The sequence below is a fragment of the Engraulis encrasicolus genome, chromosome 15 (assembly GCF_034702125.1).
Source record: "Engraulis encrasicolus isolate BLACKSEA-1 chromosome 15, IST_EnEncr_1.0, whole genome shotgun sequence".
Taxonomy (NCBI): domain Eukaryota; kingdom Metazoa; phylum Chordata; class Actinopteri; order Clupeiformes; family Engraulidae; genus Engraulis; species Engraulis encrasicolus.
The window spans coordinates 52,108,618-52,136,032 of record NC_085871.1 but is presented as its reverse complement, the minus strand read 5'-3'; the positions used below and the strand labels follow the sequence as shown (position 1 = coordinate 52,136,032).

Here is a 27,415-nt window from a genome sequence, read left to right as displayed (position 1 = left end):
GATGGAGATGTAGGGAAAGGTCAGGGGGGATTTGACCCGGCAACCCCTAGATTGAAAGACCAACTCTCTAACCACTAGGCCACGGCTCAGTAAAAGAACAGAAAGTGGGAGGGGTAAATCTTCACACTGTTGTGACTGTCTTGTTGTTGATTTCATATTAATATTCATGTCCATTAATGTCCATTCTACTCCTCACAGGGCATCAGCTACACTGCAGTTCCAGTGGAGAGGAGTTTCGTGGAAAAACACATTCTGCTGCCCTGACTACAGAGAGGCCGTACGTCTGCAGTCAGTGTGACAAGAGCTTTAAGAGAAAAGATGAGCTCCAAATCCACCAGCGTGTTCACACAGGGGAGAAACCATTGTCATGCACAGACTGTGGAAAGAGTTTCTCAAAGCATTCTCACCTCCACAGACATCGTTACGTGCACACTGGAGAGAAGCCATATGCTTGCAGTCAGTGTGACAAGAGCTTTAAGACAAAATATGAGCTCCAAATCCACCAACATGTTCACACAGGGGAGAAACCATTTTCATGCACAGACTGTGGAAAGAGTTTCTCAAAGCATTTTAACCTCCACAGACATCGTCACGTGCACACTGGAGAGAAGCCATATGCTTGCAGTCAGTGTGACAAGAGTTTCTCACGGTCTTCTAGTCTTCACATACATCAGCGCATTCACACTGGAGAGAGGCCGTTCCCTTGCAGTCAGTGTGACAAAAAGCTTTAAGACTAAAGGAAACCTCAACGCACACCAGGTCGTTCACACAGGGGAGAAACCATTTTCATGCAGTGACTGCGGAAAAACCTTTCCACACCTATCTATCCTTCGCAAACATTGTCTTTGTCACACTGAAGAGAGGCCGTATGCTTGCAGTCAGTGTGGCAAGAGCTTTAAGACAAATGCAGAGCTCCAACGCCACCAGCGTGTTCACACAGGGGAGAAACCATTCTCATGTGTCGACTGTGGAAAGAGTTTCTCAGAGTCTTCTAACCTCCACATACATCGCAGCATTCACACTGGAAAGAGGCCGTACGTTTGCAGTCAGTGTGACAAGAGCTTTAGGACAAAATATGAACTCCATGTCCACCAGTACATTCACACAGGAGAGAAACCATTTTCATGCAAAGACTGCGGAAAAACCTTCTCAAACTCTTCTAAACTTCGTGTACATCGCCGCATTCACACCGGAGAGAAGCCGTACGCTTGCAGCCAGTGTAGCAAGTGCTTTAAGTCAAAACAAGAGCTCCAATCCCACCAGATTGTTCACACAGGGGAGAAACCATTTTCATGCACTACCTGTGGAAAGAGTTTCGTACATCATCATAGCCTCACTGTACACCATCGCATTCACACTGGAGAGAGGCCGTACGCTTGTAGTCAGTGTGGAATGAGTTTTAAGAGAAAACAGGTGCTCCAAATCCACCAGCGTGTTCACACAGGGGAGAAACCATTTTCATGCACTGACTGTGGAAAGAGTTTCTCACACTCTTGTAGCCTTCTCACACATCGCCGCACTCACACAAGAGAGGCCGTACCCTTGCAGCCAGTGTAGCAAGAGCTTTAAGATAAAACAGGCGCTCCAAATCCACCAGCGTGTTCACACAGGGGAGAAACCATTTTCATGCAGTGACTGTGGAAAGAGTTTCTCAACGCTGTCTATCCTTCGCAAACATTGTCTTTGTCACACTGAAGAGAGGCCGTATGCTTGCAGTCAGTGTAACAAGAGCTTTAACAGAAAAGCAGAGCTCCAATCCCACCTGCGTGTTCACACAGGGGAGAAACCTTTTTCATGAACCGACTGTGGAAAAAGTTTCTTGTGCTCATCTCACCTCCAATCACATCGTCGCATTCACACTGGAGTCACTTGTAGTCAGTGTGACCAAAGCTTCCCACAGTCAGTCACCTGAAGACACACTTGTCATCACACTTGAATGAGGAATTCAGTCACTGTCGTATTTGAGAGAGGCCGTTTGCTAGCAGCCAGTGTGACTAGAATAGTGGTGGGGAACCTATGTCTTGAGGGCCGTTTGCGGTCCTTGACGCCGTCCTATGCGGCCCCCGATGTAATTTTAATGTTCAGTGCTGGGAGTATGTAATTTTAATGTTCAGTGCTGGGAGTATGCATTACTTTTTGCTGTAATGCAGTATTGTAAGGCATTACAGTACAGGGTACAAATCTGTAATATTTACTTAGTTACAATGCTAAGTAACTTAAGTTAAAACGTATTGCACCGTGACCTGGATTTTAATGGTGTTCACTGTGGTGAGTCAGAAAGAAGCTATTCCTGAAATTTGCTTTAGATGGTGTCAAGCATGTGTGGTGGTAAACAAGTGAGTTATACCAAAAAAAAGTGTATCATCTGGCTAGTCAAGCATGATGGTGAATTACACCTAAAAGAAACATGTGTCAACATGCACTGTGACTACTGAAGCAGATTGTGAAACTCTCCATTTCATTCAAATCTCACACCGATCTATTTAAGGCAGGTGCAAACTCCAAATGTATAAGTTCAATGTAAAGAAAGGTTAAAACGCACACCGATGACCTCCCTTTTAATCCCTTTTCATTTCTAGACGATTTGGGCCCCTTCTCTACCAGATTTTAATGGTGTACTCACTTTTGATGGCACATTTTGAAACATTAATGGCTGTATTTTGATTTTCTGTGAGTGAACAACAAATGTTCACGGTTATATATGTTGTTAACAGGTCACCAATCATTGTGTCAAAGTGAAATTTCTTTAATGTTGTCCTATGAAAATATAAACGTACATATCTGCAAAAAATATGTGAGGGGTGTACTCACTTATGTGACTTGTCCTGTTTCTGTTACTCCTGGTGAGGAGAGACTTTGGCAAGGGAGCACACAGCAGATGGTCTACTCCAGAGTTTCTCAACTGGTGGGCCGCGACCCAAAAGTGGGTCGTGGAGGGGTCATGGGTGGGTCGCGGAGCCGAGGTGTAAAAAATCGTGATTCGCTAAAAAAACAAAAGAAAACCCATCCAACTTTTCCTGCAACAATTTGAAACTTTTCTGGTGATAGGCGATTGAACTTGTGTCATCTGTCGTCATAGATAAAATCAGAATTTTTATGCGAGATAGTCGCATGCAACCAGTCATTCGAGTGTCGTTAAAAAAATTGGGTCGTGACAGAATGAGAGTGGAAAATGTTGGGTCCCAGACTGTTCCAGTTGAGAACCACTAATCTAGAGTATCAGTAGTCATGTGACCATGGAGAACCACTGGTCTACTCTGTGCGACACTTCTCGTGTTCACTTGCTCAACTGTCATCATCATCATCATGTTACCTCACGTGACGTCAGTTTATTAGGTGGTACACAGCAGGGCTTGACACTGGCACCTGCTGACACTGACACTGACACTGGGCGCTATTGGGGGCTGCCCCCTTGCAAGGGTGAGGCATAGATGCAATTTTATTATGTGCAGTGTGCAGTTAACACTTGTGTGCTGTGGAGTGCTGTGTTGGAGTTGGAGTTGGAGTTTCCCAATTGGGATTTCTTTCACTTCAGGTTTTTCACTTTAGGTTTTATTCAAATGAATGGATGCAGCTCTATCCGATATCAATCATATATGTGGAAGCATTGGTATGGCTGCCTTTTAAGAGGGTCATGACAGATATGTTTGTATATGCTTAGGCATTATTGCTTGTTGTGTTTTTTCTCTCTCTCCTCTCTTCCTTTTCTTTTCCTGCCTATTTTATATTTTATTGTTTTTATGTATACTATGATGTGTGTCTGCCTATTGGGCCTAGAGCCTGTAATAAAGTTCATATATATATATATATATATTAAGACAAGGACAAACAGACTGAAAAACAGTTTCTATGCAGCGGCCATCACAGAACTGAATTTTGCATCAAAAGCATAGTTTTTATATACATACCATTCTTTTTATTCCATTTTTTAATTTTATTTTTATTCTTATTTTTTATTTATTTTTGCTTCAACAAGGAATGCACAAATAAAAGATATTTTATATATTGTATATATATATATATATATATATATATATATATATATATATATATATATATATATATATATATATATATATATATATATAGTGTAGCGCCGAGCCCCTTGAGTGGACTGTGTGTGTGTGTTACCCCATAGGATTCCCTCTCTGTCTATCTGTGTGTGTGAATGGTGAATGTGTGTGTATCTGTGCGCGTGAATGTTGTTCCCCACTCCCTTGTGTGTCTTCTAGAATTTTGTGTGTGCCAACCAGTTTTGGGGTGGGTTTTGATTGGGGGGAGGTGTCCGGGCGGGAATAATTAAGGAATTAGATAGGATGGGTATTGATAAGGGGCGGGGTGATTGATAAGGGATCGATAACGTTTGTAACGGTTAATCAGAGCTGAGGAGAACTTGATTACGGGCAGATGTGTGACAGTGTGAATGGCGAGTATTTTTAGATTAGCAAAGTTAGTGTTTGTTTTATTTTGGGGACACCTCCTTTTTCCCGTTTTAGAGTGTAAGAGGGCAGGAAATAAAGAGACCGAAAACTGTATCTTCTGCCTCCCGTCCTCCTTCTGAAGTGGCTACCGCTCGGCGCTACAATATATATATATATATATATATATATATATATATATATATATATATATATATATATATATATATATATATATATATATATATATATATTCCTCACAACTTAATGTAGCTCAATCATGTTTTAATTTTTGCCATGAAAAAAAATGTGTATGCAAGGTTGGGATTGGGAACCTCTGGTTTATAAGCATAACGGCATTATAATGACATGCACAGCCCAATACAGTCATTGCAGGCTATGCAAGGCAAGGCAAGGCAAGTTTATTTATATAGCGCATTTCATACACAGGTGCAACTCAATGTGCTTCACAAAGTTAACAAATGTAAATGAAAGGAAACAGGGCAGAAAGAAGGAAATGAATTAGAGTAAAAAAAAAACATTTAAAACATTAAGATAAAACATAAGGTAAAAATAATAAAATAAAATAAAGCAAATAAAAAAACGTAAAAATAAAAATAATAATAAAAAAGAATGATATGTAATTTAAGCTAGGGGAAAGCATGTGTCATACAGAGGTTTATAGACTATGCATTAAAAGTAGTTTATATCATACCAGCATAGAGTAAGGTAGCCTACCCAACTTCAATAATTATTATAACACAACATCATAATAGCATGCATGGTGTTGTGATACACTGCCATTCCTTGCTAATAATTGGGTGACTTTTACATTACTTTATATGATGGGGTGGCTCTATTTTCTTTCAAACGTATTGTTGTTACTGTTATTGTCATGATATGGTAGTACTAGTATTAGTAACGTGTTTTACTTTGAAGTACACATTTATTTTGACATAGTAGTTGGCCGAGATTTTGTCATTCGTCACTTCCTCCCTCTCGCTCAAGGAAGTCCAAACAAACACAGCACAGCCCCGACAAGTGTAGTCAGAACATGTAGGCTACTTTCCCGTTGTTTGTGTTAAGCCACAGCTTTGGATACACCGAAAAGTGCAGGTAGGTCCGTTAGTTCATTCAATGTTTGTGTTACTACAACCGCTTTACTTTCGCTGGTGTAGGATAGTCAACCCAAACATTGGAATGCAATAAATCTTACTCGTGTCTTTTAAGCCATTGATGTGCGCAGCTATTCTGGACTTTACGGTCCCATTCACTTCAATTCATTTTTTTGGCGTTTTACATATTTCGGACCGTGCGGACGCCGCTGTACTCGTGCGAGGAAAACAACAATTGTCTCGGGTGCTAAACATGGTCATGGAACGGCTTGCTTAACCAGAATGGTGTGTGTGTGTGTCATTTCGAAGATAATTAAAGAAAATCTTATTACAATGGGATTTCTCATAGGCATGGTTTTGCATGTCTCCTATCTCTTTTCATGTTGACTGAGCTATCACTGTTACAAGTTTACAAGGTGCACAGCGCACATATGTATGCATACAAAAAGGAAGAATACATTTCACAGTGTAATTCTGCAAATAATTCACTTCAAAGTTAAGTGTTATTACATAGGCACCATGGTCATCAATATGTGTGTAAGAACAAGTGAAAAAACAAATCGGTCAGTTTGTCAAAGAGGAGACGGTAGATATGCACCATAATACACAGTATTCATCGAAATATGCTCATGAGTTATATGCTGAAGAAATACTATACGCACAAATATCTATTTACTGAATTAGACTAATCATGGCCTATCAGAAGTGAGGTAACATACACGAGTGTGAAAATTGTCCTTTGATGGGCCTTGAACCCACAACCTGTGGAATGGTAGGCATGACTCCATCCACTAAGCTACCACAGTTTCAGTAAAATTTGTTTGACCAGAAAACTTCTTGTTGTGCACATTATCACAGCACTAAAAAAATCATATAGGCCTACAATCATTTCTTCATCATACTTCAGACAATGAGGTAATGGTGCAGGGAAAATATATTTTATATGATTTATTGTGTTAAAATGCACAACGACGACATATCTTTCTGGTCTTAACATTTCTTATGAAACTGTGGTAGCTTAGTGGATGAAGTCATGCTGTCCATACCATAAGTTGTGGGTTCAAGGCCACTCAGCATTCAACTTTTACTCACGTGTATGTAACCTCACTCCTGATATAGGCCTACATTATAAGGCTTATTGGGAAAATAAATATTTGTGCCTTCAGTATGTCTTCAGCATATCTTTCAGGAGCATATAGCGACACATACTGTGTATTATGCTACATATCATCCACAGTGTCTGCTTTGAGAAATTAATCATTCTCAATTTGCACTACTTATTACATATGTGGTATGATCTGTTAACTTCAGAGTTACTTATTTTCAGAATTACAGAAAGTTCTGATCATTCTGCACATTGTAAGATGAAATGGTGATGACGCAGTGAACATGCTAAGAGATATGAAACCTGTCCAATCATGCAAATGACATCCCACTATAAGATTTTATTCAATTTTCTTCAAAACAACACAACACATTGCAGAAATTCTTGTAGCCATCATATGTAGGTCTATAGGATGTAATGGAAGCATTTACACATTGTCAGCAGCGCAAGCACCCTTTTCTCACAGACCCTTGATGTGCCCTACAGACAGACTTGAAGTACTTTGTACATGGGCCCATCTAAAACATGCAGTACAATGTTAAGATTTTGTTTGTTAATTCTTAACCTACAAACATGGAAAAGACAGAGGAGATGGAAGACGTTGGAAACGTCTTGAATGTAGCAATCCCATTACAATAGAAACAACATGAATTGTTTGCCAATTAATGACTATATGTAGTAGCCTAGCCTATAATGCAACCTTTGTTATATAGCCTAATAGTGAGTTAAATTGAATCCGAATGTCTCAGCGTGCCCTACAATATCGCCCCCCTGTGGCCACATTAGCTAATGAAGATAATGTTGCTTGAGTGATATGTGGCATGGGCATTATTATTGAGGAAAGAGATGTAGGCCTATGTGCCCTTAGTATTTTTCCTTCATATCATTCAGAAGCATGGTGTGATGCATACTTTGTACTATGGTGCGCATATCTACCATCTCCTCTTTGACAAACTGACCGATTTGTTTTTTCACTTGTTCTTACACACATATTGATGACCATGGTGCCTATGTAATAACACTTAACTTTGAAGTGAATTATTTGCAGAATTACACTGTGAAATGTATTCTTACGCATACGTATGCATACATATGTGCGCTGTGCACCTTGTAAACTTGTAACGGTGATAGCTCAGTCAACATGAAAAGAGATAAGAGACATGCAAAACCATGCCTATGAGAAATCCCATTGTAATAAGATTTCCTTTCATCATCTTCGAAATGACACAACACACACCATTCTGGTTAAGCAAGCCGTTCCATGACCATGTTTAGCACCCGAGACAATTGTTGTTTTCCTCGCACGAGTACAGCGGCGTCCGCACGGTCCGAAATATGTAAAACGCCAAAAAAATGAATTGAAGTGAATGGGACCGTAAAGTCCAGAATAGCTGCGCACATCAATGGCTTAAAAGACACGAGTATAAATCTTCTCTCCCGACAAAATAATACAGAGGGTCAGACCGTGATTTTCGTTGGTGTAGGCCAGAGATGTTTTTTTTTTAAAGGAGGATTAATGGCCATCAATTATACATTCAGTTTTCGACAAGATCTTGTACTGATGCTGGTAGAGTCAATCTGTATCTGACCGCTGCGCTCCATTGACACGCTTCTCTGAAGTCGCTGCTATTATGGATTTTACGGTGCCCATATGCCTTTTTTTTCTAGCGCAACGAGGCTCAGGCTCATGGAGAAAAAAAGGTTTTGTGATTGTTGTGTTGATGACTGTATGGAAATGCTGTCGTATATTATAAATAAACATAGAACCGAGGGGGGCAGAGCATCGTCATTATGTTGTTCTTCAAGGGAGACTGTTTGTTCCTGCATTGACCTTGGCCTAGGCCAGTGGTTCCCAACCTTTTTCTTCAGGGACCCATGTTTTTACCATTGTAAGCTTTGGTGACCCAACTGCACGAGCACCTGCACGAGAGGGAGTCACATGATACCCTCTGTTTCCTGCGAAAACTCATTTTTGTCATTTTATTCCTCAGTTCGTCTTCGGTCAAATATGGAACAAATGTAATAGCACTAACATTTTGTTGCTTCTATGCATATATTAGTTAAATGCTTTGTTACTTATTCAACATGGGCTATATATGATATTTGGGTGGTTGACGTTTAAGGGCGTAACGCAAAAAAAAAAAAAAGTTTTTCAAATTCCTGAAAAAAAATGATGGATAAAAATTGGAAAAAAATAGAAAAAAATAAAGCAGTTAGTGGTCTGTGGAATTTCACCTTATTTTTGCCATTTTTGGGAAAATGTGTCCTGCATCAACACATAGCATAGGCATGTCACACCGCAGGAAAATGGAGTCACACCACAGGGAATTCACTGCATTATGGCCATTTTAATCCTTTTGTATACATGACTGACATCTGAGCTCATGCTAACTTCATAATGATATTGTGTTTAATCTTAATATGTGTTTTCATTAATAATAAAACTTTGTTTTCCTCTTATAAGAGCAGTCACACCACAGGACACCATAAAATGAACCTAAGCATTGCGTGACAGAAAGATTGCAATATGAAGACATATTAAGAGGTTAAGAGTCACCTTAAACTTCCACAGCACTCTCCAATAACTGAGGTACTGACTGGTTAAGAGCCAGTCTTTAAGACCCTTGTAGTTGGCCTTGCAGCTGCCCATTCACAAACATTGACATACATGTCACCCCACAGGACGCAATTTGTGTTACGAAATTGAACTTGTAGTTAATATTACTGTCTTGAGTTTTTTCCACATTCACATATCTTAATCTAAAGTTAAGATTTATGCAATCATGCCAAATGCTTCATACATCATTCAAAATGTTGTTGGTTAATTTATATATGGGTGGGAGACGTGACGCCTTGTTTTTTCGTAACATTGGTTAAAAACCTACAAAACTGTTATTTTCCTTTAAAAACAAATGTCAATGAAAGAAGATGTGGTACATTATGTTTCATATTAGTCTTAGATGAGAAGAAACATTTTTGTTAAGATTTATGTAAAGGTTTATATGTCAAATTTCCTGCGGTGTGACTGTAACATTAATGAAACAATATATAATAATATATATATAAATTAACCAACAACATTTTGAATAATGTATGAAGCATTTGGCATGATTGCATAAATCTTAACTTTAGATTAAGATATGTGAATGTGGAAAAAACTCAAGACAGTAATATTAACTACAAGTTCAATTTTGTAACACAAATTGCGTCCTGTGGGGTGACATGTATGTCAATGTTTGTGAATGGGCAGCTGCAAGGCCAACTACAAGGGTCTTAAAGACTGGCTCCTAACCAGTCAGTACCTCAGTTATTGGAGAGTGCTGTGGAAGTTTAAGGTGACTCTTAATCTCTTAATATGTCTTCATATTGCAATCTTTCTGTCACGCAATGCTTAGGTTCATTTTATGGTGTCCTGTGGTGTGACTGCTCTTATAGGAGGAAAAAAAGTTTTTTTATTAATGAAAACACATATTAAGATTAAACACAATATCATTATCAAGTTAGCATGAGCTCAGATGTCAGTCATGTATACAAAAGGATTAAAATGGCCATAATGCAGTGAATTCCCTGTGGTGTGACTCCATTTTCCTGCGGTGTGACAGGCCTATGCTATGTGTTGATGCAGGACACATTTTCCCAAAAATGGCAAAAATAAGGTGAAATTCCACAGACCACTAAGGGCTTTATTTTTTTCTATTTTTTTCCAATTTTTATCCATCATTTTTTTCAGGAATTTGAAAAACTTTTTTTTTTTTTTTTGCGTTACGCCCTTAAACGTCAACCACCCATATATATTATTATATATTGTTTCATTAATGTTACAGTCACACCGCAGGAAATTTGACATATAAACCTTTACATAAATCTTAACAAAAATGTTTCTTCTCATCTAAGACTAATATGAAACATAATGTACCACATCTTCTTTCATTGACATTTGTTTTTTAAAGGAAAATAACAGTTTTGTAGGTTTTTAACTAATGTTACGAAAAAACAAGGCGTCACATCTCCCACCCATTTAAAAAGAAACCCCTTAAAATTAAGAGGGCTTCGCGACCCCCTGTGGATCTTTGGCGACCCACTGGTTGGGTCCCGACCCATAGGTTGGGAACCACTGGCCTAGGCCACTGCTGACAGGGGCGCCAAAACAGATAAAGGGTTATTTTGGGTTGAGCGCTTGCATTGCATTCCACAACTTTCCATACCTGCTCAAACTGAAATGGTGGTTTGACATGTTTCCAATCTCTTTGCATGGTGGTGCACAATGTACAGAGGTTTTTTCGAAGTGGAGACAGTACATGCACCATAAACACCATCAAGTCAACCCGAAATGAACGAGTCGAAGCCCTTCTGATAAGTGTTGTAAGCTTATATTTCTACGCGAAACACGCTCACCTAAATAAAAAACAGCAAGTGTGCGGTGATCCTTCTTCTTTATTATGGACCGTCAAGTCAAGTCAGCTTTTATTATCACTCTCTTCATATGCACAAGACATACAAGAAAAATGAAATTGTGTTTTCTCTCTATAGGCCTACCATGCCAGGACAAGGACAAATACAAGACTGCCATTTTACAGGCTGACATTAAGTGCAAGACAGGACAGGTAACTTAACAGTAATGGACTGGTAACAATAAGTGGTCAATTATAAATACTGTTGGGAAAGTTACTCAAAAACTGTAATGCACTACTTATTACATGTTACTGTCATTTAAAAGTAATGCCTTACATTACAACATTACTTTTTTTGAAAAGTAAGGCATTACACTAGGCTACTTTTGCATTAGGCCTACTTTTAGTTATTTAGCCAAAATGACTGGAAATAAGGATTTGGCAATCTACAGTGCAAATGAGGTGGCATGACTTTCACCTGCCATCCACAAGTCGTTTTGGAAGCCTGCAGACTGAAAACCAGGAATTGCGTCTTACCCACATACAATAAGGCCTAAGAAAAATAAAAGTTTGGTTCCGGTTGGTTGTCAGGTTTGGTCATCGTCCGGTCGGATTTTTTTTTTATTTCCAATTTTTTTTTTCAATTTCTTTTTTTTATATGTCCGACCCCCCAACCCCCCACATGCGCCAGATTTTGTCATAAACGTTGTTGAACAATGCCAAGGACGATAGTAGAGTTGAGGCTTGATAAGTACAGATGAAGCTACAATGAAATATAATAAGCATTAATGAGCCAAGAGGCCTATAATATTTTATTTCAAATTGATTTATTTCAATTTTAGTGATGTTTTAGTTGAACAAAAGTGAGGGGGGAGCAACGTACTCATCCCCCCCGTCGGATAGCCTACCCTGCCGTGTCCCTGTCTCGTGCGAATGGGATGCATCCCCTCCTTTCCTGACTAATTTGGTGGTGCTATGGCACCTCTTGAAATCGTCAAATTGTTTGTAGGCTACTGTTTTTCGACGTGGAAAGCGGTTTGGGTTTCAAGTACAGTGTGCATTTAACTTAAATGTTCTTGGTGTCCTTATTTTCAATGGAGTCAAAGTAGTGGGCATATACCCATCTTGAAAACGAGCAAGCTGGATCTTCTGGATCGGTCATCCTTTGTCAGCCTGCCACTTCGAGAGACGAAGCGTGAAAGAGGAAGCAATGTTCTGCGTGAAACTTTAAAATCTCTGCGCAGGCGTAGGCTATCGTAGGCAATAGGCTAGCTGATTTCCCAGTGATACGCAAACATTGTATAAAGAAAACAAAATACCCACGCAAAATTTGTGTGAAAAAAATGTGTTGTAATGTGCAAATTACTTGCATTGTAACGAGGACATATTACCGATTTTTCCCCCTGTAATAAGTTACATTACTGCGTTACTCAAAAAGGTAATGCATTACAGTAATTAGTTACTTTTGTAACGAGTTACTCCCAACACTGATTATAAATACAGTACAAATGAACATTTAACATTCAACATTTATCATTGAACATGTAAACAGAAGATGAGATAACTATAGAATGTAGACATTACAATTAGTAGGATAATAACAGTGACAATAGTAACAGTATAATAACAATAGTTATACCACAGCAGTCTGGAATCTCCCATTGTGACGCGCTAAATTGGGTATTGATTAACTGTCTATGTATGCCCACCTGAAGTAGTCCCACTATTAGGTCACTTTTCTGACCGCATAACTCCAGTGTATCAATGCGCCAAGGCACGCACGTTCATAAATTACACATAAAAAAGTTACACACATTACGTGCTGAATTGACACATGTTGCATCACGCGTCTGGAAACACCAGCAATGTAGGCTATAGTGAATCTGGAGCAAATCTTCGTAGGCCTAATCAAATTTCAAACATGTTTATTTCTCCCAACTGACCATCACTCTGTCAACTTTGAGAGAGAGAGAGAGAGAGAGAGAGAGAGAGAGAGATATTCCCTGCGCAAAGGGACGCCTGTTTCGCGTGGGCTGTTCTTCCCCACGAGAGGAGATGTTTCCTGTGGTTGTAGCTTTTATCAGTTGAGAGAGTAGCGTAACTTGTGAAAAGTATGGGATATTTTCGGATCAATAGGCCTAACTATGGGAACGCAGTGGAAAATAAATCAAGGAGAGTTTCCTATGGGAGGAGAGCAGATAAAGCAGATTTAATAAATTAAATGGCGAGGCGAGGCATTCAGAATGTCGCCAAGATACGCGGGGTATTTTTTTAATCTATTGAGAACTGTAAATTTGTAGGAATCATGCCAACTGTAGCATAATCGTATGGGCAAGTCAGACGCGCCCATATATCGGATGGGTAGAACATTGAGGCGACTGACTTGACAACCAAATGCGATAGAATTAACGACTGGCTCTTGACTTGACAACCGAATGCGATAGAACTATCGACGGTGTTTTGGCCATAGCAACCTTCAATTTAGAATTAGTAAAGGCAGTTCGACAGAAAGTTATGAAAAGAACCTTCTTGTGGCGGAAGGAAGTAGTTATACAGAAAACCTTTGTTTTAGCCATTAAAGCAGCGAAATAATTCCTCAAATAAATTTCAGACAGTGTGGCAACTGTGGTATAAGCGGGATAATTGACTTCGCGTCGTGCCCGCATCACCACCTAGGTGTGCATTATTTTTCCTGTTATACGCACACTGTGTCGTCAATTATCCCTTACTTATATAAAGTAGTAGATTGGGGTGGCAGCATTGTAAGCAGCATGTTGTATTGTCTTATGTTCCAGGACTGAGGTATTGCAGGTAAGGTGCCGCCCCTGGTGCAGTACTGTGTGTGTGTGTGTGTGTGTGTGTGTGTGTGTGTGTGTGTGTGTGTGTGTGTGTGTGTGTGTGTGTGTGTGTGTGTGTGTGTGTGTGTGTGTGTGTTCTTGTGGGGTAGTGCAGGTTCAGTCCAATAGTGGAATAGTGGAAGTCAAAGCTGTGCTGTACTACACACCGTGCAGTCCAACATAGTCCATTGTAGTTCAGTGGTCAAGTAGCACGTCCTTTTTCAAGTGGGTTTTTTTCACTTCGGCCTGAAATCTTTGGCATGGCGCCGCTGGGTTGCATGAATCTACGCAAATCCAGGTAGTGGTCAGCTGTCAGATTCGGACAATGGCTGGGTCACCAGGAAAATGCTTTCACACACTTATTTAACTCTCGGGAATGCGGGCAGACACTTAATTTGGCCTGGGGGTGGCGTATCCCCTTACACGTCAAGCACCCTAACACTGAAGTATGAACAGCACTGTGTGGCTGGCGGTCACAGTGATTAAAGTGAGGTTGGGTAGATGTAAAACTTTGCCAGTAATTGTCATGATACTTCTGTTCACTTTCAAAGGTTTAGAGGAGACCTCAAATATGCCCTCTGCAGAAGTCAACTCTCCACTCCAGCTGATGAGGAGCGTCAAAGAAGAGACAGAGGAGTTCAGCTCAACTGATTCTCCATCCCAGCTCAACATAAAAGAAGAGAGAGAAGAGTTCCCTGGTTCTACAGAACAGCTGAAAATGAAGGAAGAGACAGAACACTTCCCTGGTTTTGGATCCCAGCTGAACATAAAAGAAGAGAAAGGAGAGTTCCCTGGTTCTCCAGAACAGCTGAACATAAAAGGAGAAGAGAGAGAAGAGTTCCCTGGATCTCCATCCCAGCTGAACATAAAAGGAGAAGAGAGAGAAGAGTTCCCTGGATCTCCATCCCAGCTGAACATAAAAGGAGAAGAGAGAGGAGAGTTCCCCGGTTCTCCAGAACAGCTGAACGTAAATAAAGAGACAGAGCAGTTCCCTGGCTCTCCCCCTCAGCTGAGGAGCGTAAAAGAGGACAGTGAGGAGATCCTGCGTTCTCTGTACAGTCTGAGGAGCGTATCTGTAGTGCTGGTGGACTGCTGTAGACCACAAGGACGGCAGGAGAACAATCAGCTGAGGAGCTTATATGAGGACAGCGAGGAGAATAGATCTGGTAAGACTCAATAAAAGCTCTAAATAATATTTTCATGTGCAATTCACAGGAAATGTTGATGTAATGTTAACTCATTGGCTGCCTTAGCCGTCGAATGACGTCATTTCGAATAGTGACGCCCCCTGCCTTCGACGTCGTTCGCCGATAATTGCGTTTTTTTACAGCCACGCCTTGAGGACGGTCTGACCTATGTTGTGTATTAATTTCACGCCTCTAGTCATGTTCTAACTGTTCCTGTAGGTGGCAGAAGTGTCCTTAGGAACAGTCAGGGCAGGGCATTAGCTCACATCAAGAGGAAATGTCAAGACAAAAACATCCCTTTTTACTATTATAATCTCAAAAGTAGCATAGCAAAATCATTTTTGAAAGTAAAGCACCTGTGACAGTAGTCTACTTTCTTGCCTTCTGATTTTAACACAGGTATTCTACTGATTTTAGTGTCACAGCCTGACAAAAAAAAAACTTCCTCTCATGACCAAAATACACCCCCCTGTTGCCATCTAGCTAGTAGGAATTGTAACTAGCTTGCCCAAAATACACCATGTTCAACCAGAGATGATCTGTGTGGCAACTGTTTCATTTTGGATAATGTGATCAGCCTACACAACATCAGGATGATGCGTACAAAAGATCATCTAACAGGAAAATGCACGGGACTAGTGGTCACCTCAGTTGGGAATGTTTGGCTATTGTTTGCTACGCTAGCTAGCTAGCACGAAATCGCTAACAACTTACAACTAAGCCTAAATAAAGGAGCCTTGGTAAGTCAACTATTTTTACTCATTCTACAGTTGCAGTTATGGATCTGTATAGTATGATCAGCTTACTGTATCATCAAAAAGACAGGGGGGTTGCAGATTCTTGGAACAGAGCAGGCTAGCCTTTGTGTCTGGTCAGATACATTCAGCTCACATGAGAAAGCATTGCACTTAGCCTCAGACCAGCTAGCCTTCCCCACTCCAATCGGCTTGTGAAATGTTGGATATGTGATCAGTACTTTATCAAAAGAAAATTCATTGAACAATATATGACAAGATCACTATAGCAGAAACATGATGACAGTAATCATCAATCTGCAAATTGTCCGCTCTGCCAAAGAAGCAGCAGTAAGCTAAGTTGTGCTGCCTGCCTGCCTGCCTGCCTGCCTGTTCACAGGTACAGGAGGGAAGTTAGGGAACAAATCAGCTGTGATTTGTTCCCCAACGAGAGGACGACAGGCTAAACAGAGGGACAGTATTTCTGTGAGTTTAGTATTTCACATGAGTTACATGCACCTGTTGTCATGATCCATTGTGCGCGCCAGCAACAAACCAAAACACTCTTGTTTTCAAGCCCACCCCCATTATATTTCAGTACATTATTAGGTTGAAAAGACCATACAAACGATCTTTTGTTCTGGATACAGATGACAGGAGACTCTGTAATAGCATCTGATAGGTTTGGAGTTGTTAGGACGGTGTCATTATGAGCAAAAACACTTGCAATTATAGGTCAACTTCAAATGGCGTTTTCTCAGCTTTTTGGCTAGAAAGCAGCATTTTGGCGAATTCCACTTATTTTCAACAGATGACAGATGAAAGAACGGAAAGGGGTAGAGAGACACCGTTTTTTTCTGATGACAGATGAGCGTCTAATCTGTGTTTTGATAGGTATGGTGTTGACATAGACACAGAACTCAATTTTCTGTGAGCCTCCAAAAAACACCCAAAATGCTGAAAAATCTCTGGCACTCTGGGTTACTCTTTTATGAAAATGGCTGGCAGCCAATGAGTTAATAGAATGAAACAACAATGTTCATTTTACTCAAACATATAAGTGTATATAAGTTGTAAATTCAGACTAATTGATCATTTCGAAGTGGTCTATGGTCTCCGCAGCTGTATAGTATGGCCAAGGAAGGCTGGTAAGAGATCTGAACTGGTCACATCAGTATGTTACAACCGTAAGTCAGAACCCTTTGAGACTTTCACAGAAATGGTACTTGACCCCTTAGCGCAGCACTCTAGCGCTCTCTGTAATGTCATTGCAGTGTTGTTATGATGTAGTGAAGCCTTTTCAGCAAGTGAATAGGGTCGCCGGCGACCCCTGCTGCAGTAAGAGGCTACATAATAAGCAATATCATGCATATCTGTTTTCATAATACTGTACCGGTGCATACTGAACTGCAGAAAATGCAGACACGGACTTGCTTCTTACACATAGCCGGCTCCAAGTGTAGGCCGAGTAGGAAGAGAAGAGAAGAGAAGAGAAGAGAAGAGAAGAGAAGAGAAGGAAGAGAAGGAAGAGATCCAGAAGGGAAGAGAAGGGAAGGGAAGAGAAGAGAAGAGAAGAGAAGAGAAGAGAAGAGAAGAGAAGAGAAGAGAAGAGAAGACCCAAACAGTGGTACAAGATGTGATGTACTGTTTACTGTGAAAACCAGTCAGTGCAATATAAAAAGGCCTGGCTAAAGCAGGGGTGAATTTCTCGAAACCAAAGTTGCTTACTACATTAGCTACTTCATTGCTTTCAATGCATTTTCCCATTGGCAACTACCGAAGTTGCTAACAGGCTAACAACTTCCCTTTTGAGAAACTCAAAACCCAGAGTTGTAGTCCTGGTTGTTTGGGACAGCAGTCAACAAGAGTCAATAAGAGTAGCAGGGGGTGAATGTTGTTGTCCATTATAGAGTCCAGTTTGCCCAGTGTTCTCTTCTCAGCAGTGGTAGTGAGTAGAGCATGACACATGACACGTCCCATCCCGGTCCCAGAAAAAAATCCCCATCCCGTCCCATCCCGGACTGGAGTAAAAGAAACAAATCCCATCCCGTCCACTCCTGGACAGAAGGTCTCCCAATCTTGCCCACTCCCACTCAAAATCAACCCCAATCCCGTTTCGTAAAAAAAAACGAGGCTTTTTTGTTTGTTTTTTAAAGAAAAAATAAGCGGCATTCCCACTCACGTTCATTTTTATTCCCGCTCCTGCCCGCTCCCGTTCATCTTTATTCCCACTCATCTTTAAAATTTCGACTCCCACAGGAATTCCTGAAAAATGTCATCCTCTAGTAGTGAGAGCCTCTAGTTCTGTGCCAACATGTCTTAAACCCTGTTCGGACAGGTTCTCTCAGAACATTAGTAATGGCCGATGCGGACTGGATGTAAAATATCGCAGTAAAAGTACAAAAAGGTAAATCTTCACACACCGTTATGGCAGTCTTTGTCATCGATTTCATATTTATTCATTTCTACTGTGTGTGTGTTTTGCTCTATTGTTAATACACTGATTCTTGAAAGTTTGGCAAAAACATGTCCCAGCAGTAAAATGCTAATTCTGTTGAAAATTTTCACGAACAAAATGAATCCAGGTAATGGCCAAGGGGTCTGGTACTAAGGGTGGGCGATATATACCGTCTGCGAAGTTATCGTAAATGTTGTTTTGACGATGAGTAATTTTGCAATATCGAGATATTTTTATGAAGACGCTAAAATCAACAAAAGCGCTGTGACAGGACTCATTCAGACAGTGACGACAGCCAAGCCTTTCAGCCAATAGTAATGTAGTTGTGAACTGGAGAATAAAGTCTGTGAACCAATGAGCAGACAGTGCTGAGGGGGGCGGGCTGCAGCGTTTTGCCAGGCAGGGAGAGAGAAATTTCCGTGTCACTCGTGCACACAGCACTGCTGATGCTGGGCACTGGAGGAGAGTTGCTGTTATCCAAATGGTGGATTTACATGAGGAATTCAACCATTAAACCAGCCATTACATGGTGCTGAGGGCATTTTGAAACTATGTGCTTTACTTAGCAACCGTCTGTGATTATGGAAAGCCAAATAGTTAGGAAGATAAATAGCTTTGTCTCTGGTCTGAGAAATCGCTAGTTAGCATGCTAGTTAGCGAACTAGGCTAAGCAATGTTGTTCTCTACAACTATTAGTGGCTGTTACTCACTACTCAAACACCCACCTGCATACAGATGGCATAACTGCTTAGGTGTACAAGTACTGTTAAGTTAGACTGGTGCAGTGAGTTAAATTACAATGTGTGAAATTGCAACACATGCAATTTGCAGCTGCCCTAGTTTCCTATCCATGTACTGTTTCCAGTCAAAAATGGCTGTCATCTAACAGAATCATAAGCAATACATTATAAAACTATTTTTTATTTACATGGATATGTTTTCATGCCAAGTGATGAAGTGTTACTTTACAGACCAGAGCATATGCATGTTATTAAATTCAAAAGCTCTTCAGCACAGCATTTCTCCCAACTCTCTGCCCTGCCAAATTCCCATAGAGTAAAATTCAAACACATTGATTACCCCCCCCCCCCCCCTACCCCCCCCCCCCCCCCCCTCCTCCTGAAATAGGCCCTACTGGTTTCTGCAAGTGTTTTTTGGAAATTATCGTCAACTTATCGTTATCGTGAAAATTCTAAAACTTATCGAGAATTTTTTTTGCCCATATCGCCCACCCCTATCTGGTACACAAATACACAGTTGTTTGAAATATTGAAGTGTAATTTTATTACTTTTCATGGCTATAAACCTGTCCACACCCTGTAAAAACGCCTGTCCCAAGGACTGGCATCATCATTTCAATTGACTTAAAAGACAAATATCACCAACAGAATTGAACAATATCACCATGATGTGGAAGACCATATTAAAGTGGTTCTACAGATGTGCACATAGTGCATGTAAAACAATATTTACTATTATTTTCTGATTGCTCAAAATGTGTCCAGCATATTGGTCACCACCGTCAGATTTTTTCTAAAAGACAATCAAATCAGTTTTGCACAAGGTCATTTTCATTACTGATGACCCCTTTTCAAACCTTTAGGTCTACTGCATACTTCACCATCACGGTCAACACCGTCGGATGTTTTAATAGTATTATATTACATTAATGTTAATTAATATATACTTTCTCAGAAAAGGTATGAAGCACCCAAGAAACAGAGCGAAAATGAAATGGCTAATGTGAACAAGCAATGCATAATATGTAAAAGAGTGTTTTTTTGTCTCACACCGTCAGATGTCACCACCGTCAGACTTTGTTCCGCTCATCATCTTGTTCCATATTTTACTAAATTGTGCTGGTTAATGAAACATTACTAGGCATGTTAGTAATAATTGTGATCCAAAATGATACTCTAGCCACCACTGAGGTGCATTTGGAGGTTTTTTTGTCAGAAAACCTGACGGTGGTGACATCTGATGGAGTTCACCAAAAAAACACATGTTTTACATGTTTTTGACATGTTTTAGGAATATGCATACAATAAGTATCTACAGTTATGTTGAATTGTTAAAGTAATTCACTTTAACACAGTAAACATGTGTTTTTACTTCTAATTCTGTCTGCCGCTGTTGACAAAAGAAGAAAGAGCCCATTTTATGAAAAATGTTAAACATGGGGAGCTTGGGCAATACATTCACTGCACAGCCAAGACCTACATCTATGATAATACACCTCTATATTTTGGATTTGAACAACTTAAAACCTGTTTTTGCCACATTTTCAAGAACCAGTGGCCTACTTCCTAGAGAATCTAACTAATGAAGAAAAAACACATGTACAAACATACTGTGCACACACAAACATAAAGTGTTTATGCAAGATGCCATTGACTTGAGAGGGCTATTTATTTTGCTAAATGCAGGTACAAATTAGGCCACTTTCACCACTCTCAGATTACTGTCACCACCGTCAGTTCTTAAGTCACCACCGTAAGAAGGAGTTTTGGACATTTTAAATGAATGTGCTTACAACATTTTCCTAAGGGGTCATTTCACGTGAAATGAGACACTTTGGGACCCGACCGACCCAGATTTCAATCATACTTGGTGTGCCTTTTCAGTAGCAAGGTAGCACCCCAGAACTGCATTGGTTTGAATCTGACACTAATATTAAGGGAGAAACAGACTAGGAAAGGTTCACATGTGAGGGTAGGACACTATACATTCAGCCTTGAATATATCAGTCAGTGTTAGTCACAAAAAGATGCCTGTGGTGTTGTTTGAAAGCTCTTTTCTGGCTCTACATATTACACAATCACCTTGGAATACAACTACTCTCAGAATATGAATTGTGATAAATTGAAAAATTAAAAATTGAATATCTAAAAAACTCATATTTTAAAATGGCCAGTTCCTTGTCCAAACGTAGCCGGCAATGTCATGAGCAGCACCTTAAATGCTGGTGTTCGGTTTGTTATTCATTTCAGAGAGAAGTTGACTCACAAATATGGCATCATACAGACCACTTACTAATAATATGGTAATACCATAGTAGCATCACATGACAAAACAAAAACAAAACAAAAATGGTCAGTGTCCATGGTCCCAGGTTTCAGAAACTAAGGCAGATGTCCATTTATACACACCAAATGATGATATGTGAATGTTTGAACATTCCTTCTCTGTGTACCTGTGCCATCTTCCCTTTACCGTACTTTAAAGAGATAATCAATGGCTACACTCTCATTTTGTACTCTACCAGTGCATTTGAAGCAGCAGCTGTGTCTTTTGTAGATAATGTATAAGTACGTCCCGTTGCAGTTACAGGTTCCACTACCAGAAGCACATCCTGATGATCCATGACAGTCTATCTGGTCTGAAGGGAAAAGTGAAGGATGGAAATGGCCCATGAGGATGCAGGAAGTTCAGTTTCACCTCTCCAGTGCTCGGCATACATTCCTCAGCACATGCTAGCCACCAGTTGCCATCATATACAGCTACAACATACCCTTTGATGCTTGAAAATGTAACACATTCCTTCACTGAGCTCACTCTTTCAACTCTGCCTTCTCTGAATGCTGAAAATGGCCTAACTTCCACTGTGTCCATTGACAATGGGCAGAAGCTGTGTAGTTTTTGAGTACCTGGAATAGTTCTTGCAGATGCAAACCTTTTCAACAGGTTCTCAGCTTCATGATGGTACATCTCTGTTGTGGCAAACTGGCAATGGATGTTCTTGACATTATCCTTGACAAATTCAAACAGTTGGTATGGCGTTATAATTTAATTGTCAATAGGACGTTGCAGACTTGCTCGTGCAGCAAGCCATTTAACTGTCCCTCCAACGCCATGACCTTTGCCATGTGATGTGGCAAAAAAGTGCCACTCTGCAGGTATGTGAAAATCTGCCTCGTGGTGGCACAAATTTGTTGTAATTTTAAGGTTCTTATATTGTGCAGGAAGTCTGCAACGTCCTATTGACAATTAAATTGTAACGCCATACCAACTGTTTGAATTTGTGAAGGATAATGTCAAGAACATCCATTGCCAGTTTGCCACAACAGATATGTACCATCATGAAGCTGAGAACTTGTTGAAAAGGTTTGAATCTGCAATAACTATTCCAGGTACTCAAAAACTACACAGCTTCTGCCCATTGTCAATGGACACAGTGGAAGTTAGGCCATTTTGAGCATTCAGAGAAGGCAGAGTTGAAAGAGTGAGCTCAGTAAAGGAATGTGTTACATTTTCAAGCATCAAAGGGTATGTTGTAGCTGTATATGATGGCAACTGGTGGCTAGCATGTGCTGAGGAATGTATGCCGAGCACTGGAGAGGTGAAACTGAACTTCCTGCATCCTCATGGGCCATCTCCATCCTTCACTTTTCCCTTCAGACCAGATAGACTTGTCATGGATCATCAGGATGTGCTTCTGGTAGTGGAACCTGTAACTGCAACGGGACGTACTTATACATTATCTACAAAAGACACAGCTGTTGCTTCAAATGCACTGGTAGAGTACAAAATGAGAGTGTAGACATTGATTATCTCTTTAAAGTACGGTAAAGGGAAGATGGCACAGGTACACAGAGAAGGAATGTTCAAACATTCACATATCATCATTTGGTATGTATAAATGGACATCTGCCTTAGTTTCTGAAACCTGGGACCATGGACACTGACCATTTTTGTTTTGTTTTTTGTTTGTCATGTGATGCTACTATGGTATTACCATATTATTAGTAAGTGGTCTGTATGATGCCATATTTGTGAGTCAAATTCTCTCTGAAATGAATAACAAACCGAACACCAGCATTTTAGGTGCTGCTCGTGACATTGCCGGCTACGTTTGGACAAGGAACTGGCCATTTTAAAATATGAGTTTTTTAGATATTCAATTTTTAATTTTTCAATTTATCATAATTCATATTCTGAGAGTAGTTGTATTCCAAGGTGATTGTGTAATATGTAGAGCCAGAAAAGAGCTTTCAAACAACACCACAGGCATCTTTTTGTGACTAACACTGACTGATATATTCAAGGCTGAATGTATAGTGTCCTACCCTCACATGTGAACCTTTCCTAGTCTGTTTCTCCCTTAATATTAGTGTCAGATTCAAACCAATGCAGTTCTGGGGTGCTACCTTGCTACTGAAAAGGCACACCAAGTATGATCGAAATCCGGGTCGGTCGGGTCCCAAAGTGTCTGATTTCACGTGAAATGACCCTAAGGAGTTGTTGAATTATCAAAGTAATAGCCAATTTAAGCCTACAGGAATATTTGTGAAATTACAAAAAAATATTTGTTCTATTTAGGCATTAAGTAAGCATCGTATGACGGTACATATTTTAAAATTAGAACACATGAAACAGTATTAAAATAGAACAAAAGTGAATTTTCAACATTTAACAGTCCCTCCAGTTTTTCGCGATTCAGCGATCGCGTGGATTCATGCAAATTCAATGATATTCCGCATAATTTCACGATGCCGCGTAATTCCTGTAAAGCCGCATTTTTCCCGCAAAATTTCAACATTCTGTGGAGTTTAGCCTATTGATTTATATTTTCGTCAAAAAAAAATAAAAATGTGACTACAATACCACCGGAGACGAAAACCAATACGAAGCATTTTTGTTAATATGTCACTGAAACATTGAAAAAGAATTGCCTGCTATTTCGGAAGTCGCGACCCTCATCTCAGCTGTTCCGCGTCTCTCCTCCCCTCCCTCACACATACACGCAGGCGTCGGTGCTGCACACTCATGACCCTTTTTTAACAGCAGTAGCCTACTTTTCAGTGTAATCCTGGGTGGGAAAAGTATTGTTGCCCATTTATCCATGACGAAGAAGTGTATGCAGTCATGAAATAGTGGCGGTACTGTCGCACAGTAGCAAACATCTTACGTTAGGCTACATGTTTGCGGAACTTCTCCACTCTCCCCTGTCGCTTTCATGAGCATGCTACCCGACGGTCGTTGTCTGATCTTTTTTCAATGTTCGCTAATGTTTGTAATTTAAGGGTCTATGTCTATGCGTAGGCACAAGCCTTCTGATAACAATCACTGTAGTGCCAATCGCAAAGGTTTCGGAAGTGTGGAGTTTTGCAACTTGTTTCAGTCAAGGACACCGAGATAGGAAGTGAACGACCCTTCCACGCTTTCACTGTGTTATTGCAATAAAGTCTTGCGAATCCATGCAACCATGCACACAACCATGTCAACGAGAGCGTGTATGCCATCACAACTTTGCATCAAGCAAATAATATGCAACAGCTTGCAATACGAGCACGAGAGAGAGAGAGAGAGAGAGAGAGAGAGAGAGAGAGAGAGAGAGAGAGAGAGAGAGAGAGAGAGAGAGAGAGAGAGAGAGAGAGAGAGAGAGGCGTCTTCCAACAGGTGACATTGTAACGCTTGCATACAGCCTGGCTACTGTACCCCGCGACGCTCTTCATTAGGCCTAATGGTAGGCTATACCCACAAGTATTTTTTCATAACGCGCTGTCCCGTTTCCCCCCGAAATCGTTCTAAAATATCGACAGAGATTTATGAGTGTCGCGGACATGATTTTTTTTTTACACATTGGACGCACTGGCTAATAAGACGCTCTGACAGCTTTTGACAATATTTTATTATTCTATTATATAGGAAGTGTGTTTCTGAATCTCTCTCTCTTTTGTCTTAAGCCTGCTTAGACTGATTGTGGTTTTCAGTTACCAAAAAAACCCAGAAAGGGATGCAAAATCTTTGCAAAAAATGAGAAAATGCCGCAAAATCTTTGCAAAAAATGAGAAAATGCCGCCACAAAATCAAGCATTTTGACCGCAAAAATCACAAAATCCCAGTGCAAAATCCTGGAGGGACTGATTTAAAGGCATATGTATCAACCAAAAAATACACATAATCACTTACAAATCAATACAATTTTAATTACTTTTAATTGTGTCTGACGGTGTTGACAAAAAACAAGGTGTGATCAGAGAAAAGCCTGATTTCTGAAAAAAATACAAAATGGGGAGATTGGCCTTGTGCATTTCTGAAAAGCCAAGACCTTAGTCAACAAGGATATACCATATAATTTTGTAATTCACTTAGTTTTTTTCTGTCAACATTACAACCTGTTTTAGCCACTTTCTCAAGAATCAGTGAATACAGTTTGTTCCATTCTACTCTACTTTTAAAAAAAATTGTGTTACGCCCTTAAACGTCAACCATCCATTAATATTCATTTCCATTCTACTCTTCACAGGGCATCAGCTCCACAGCGGTTCCAGTGTAGAGGAGTTTCGTGGAAAAACACATTCTGCTGCCCTGACTACAGAGAGGCCGTACGTCTGCAGTCAGTGTGACAAGAGCTTCAAGAGAAAAGATGAGCTCCAAATCCACCAGCGTGTTCACACAGGGGAGAAACCATTTTCATGCACTGACTGTGGAAAGAGTTTCTCAAAGCATTCTAACCTCCACAGACATCGTTACGTGCACACTGGAGAGAAGCCATATGCTTGCAGTCAGTGTGACAAGAGCTATAAGACAAAATATGAGCTCCAAAACCACCAACATGTTCACACAGTGGAGAAACCATTTTCATGCAAAGATTGTGGAAAGAGTTTCTCACAGTCTTCTAGTCTTCACATACATCGCCGCATTCACACTGGAGAAAAGCCGTATGCTTGCAGTCAGTGTGGCAAGAGCTTTAAAACAAACCAGGAGCTGCAAAGGCACCAGGTTGTTCACACAGGGGAGAAATCATTTTCATGCATCGACTGTGGAAAGAGTTTCTCACAATCTTCTAGTCTCTACACACATCGTCACATTCACACTGGAGAGAGGCCGTTCCCTTGCAGTCAGTGTGGCAAGAGCTTTAAGACAAAACAAAAACTCCAAATCCACCTGCACATTCACACAGGGGAGAAACCATTTTCATGCACAGACTGTGGAAAGAGTTTCTCAAAGCATTCTAACCTCCACAGACATCGTCACGTGCACACTGGAGAGAAGCCATATGCTTGCAGTCAGTGTGACAAGAGCTTTAAGACAAAACAAAAACTCCAAATCCACCTTCACATTCACACAGGGGAGAAACCATTTTCATGCACAGACTGTGGAAAGAGTTTCTCACAGTCTTCTAACCTCCACACACATCGCCGCATTCACACTGGAGAAAAGCCGTATGCTTGCAGTCAGTGTGGCAAGAGCTTTAAGACAAACCAGATGCTCCAAAGGCACCAGGTTGTTCACACAGGGGAGAAATAATTGTCATGCAACTGTGACTGTGGAAAGAGTTTTTCACTTTCCACTGGCCTCCACAGACATCGTCGCATTCACACTGGAGAGAAGCCGCACGCTTGCAGTCAGTGTGCCAAGAGTTTTAAGACAAACAGAGCTCGAAGTCCGCCAGCGTGTTCACACAGGGGAGAAACCATTTTCAACAATTTGTTAAATAGTAAGATTTACCTCTCTTCTCAATGTTTGTCATTGAGTTGATGAATTTTTCAAAGTACAATATGAAGATTTTTTACGAGAAAAGTGAAAAGTCTGAATGGGCTTAAATGGTACCATTGGTACCATTTAAGCCCACTTGTGTTCCAAATAAGCTCATATAGTTATTTCTCTATCAAAATACCTGGTGAGGTGTGTGAATTGAGTTTAAACAGTGTAGCCTACATGGCATAAATGGTTTCAGACCAAAAATGTAAGATTTGCTCAAAAAATAATGCATAAAACCTAATTAAATATTACGGCATCTCTTACTTCATATACTTCATAAAATTCTTCATCCAAACAGAGAAATTTATTTTTTTCTTATTGATTATTGTTAGTTCATTGCATTACGCCTTTTTAACCAACAACTTGAGATTGTACAGCACTTTTTATGTCCCTCAAAGACATTTTTGGTTAGCATGCATGCCAGCTTGCATGCATTTCAATGGGCTGTACCATTTAAGCCCACCTAGTACCCATTAAGCCCGCCTATACAAAAAGCTATTTTATGGAAATAATCAGCTCCACAAAACATTTTATGATGCATTTCTTTCAAGATCAATGCCAAACAAACTGGAATATGCTTAGAATTCATACCTAACCACCTTAAGTCTTACGGCAGAGTAAGATAAAGATGGTGTGTGGTTGTATCAAGAAAATATCGGCGTTTGCTCGCTCATAAAACACAT

The 27,415-nt window shown here is 40.2% G+C and overlaps 2 protein-coding genes and 1 pseudogene across 3 annotated transcripts in view; 2 read left to right on the top strand and 1 right to left on the bottom strand.

The window, feature by feature from the left end:
• LOC134464179 (zinc finger protein 664-like) overlaps window positions 1-27,415 on the bottom strand; it is a 268,197-nt gene that overhangs the window by 147,299 nt on the left and 93,483 nt on the right. The gene's annotated exons all lie outside the window — the stretch shown is intronic.
• Window positions 84-1,798, top strand: LOC134464347 (zinc finger protein 658B-like; annotated as a pseudogene).
• Window positions 5,432-26,653, top strand: LOC134464178 (zinc finger protein OZF-like). The gene is made up of 3 exons (XM_063217638.1): window positions 5,432-5,534; window positions 14,418-15,032; window positions 25,495-26,653. The coding sequence occupies exons 2-3, from the start codon at window positions 14,438-14,440 to the stop codon at window positions 26,496-26,498; spliced, it is 1,599 nt and encodes a 532-aa protein (XP_063073708.1). The 5' UTR covers window positions 5,432-5,534; window positions 14,418-14,437; the 3' UTR covers window positions 26,499-26,653.

Bases quoted from the DNA above. Each gene is read 5' to 3' on its own strand.
- LOC134464178 (XM_063217638.1), top strand. From the start codon at position 14,438: ATGCCCTCTGCAGAAGTCAACTCTCCACTCCAGCTGATGAGGAGCGTC. The intron at 15,033-25,494 runs GTAAGACTCAAT...TACTCTTCACAG, and splicing joins CAGCGAGGAGAATAGATCTG to GGCATCAGCTCCACAGCGGT.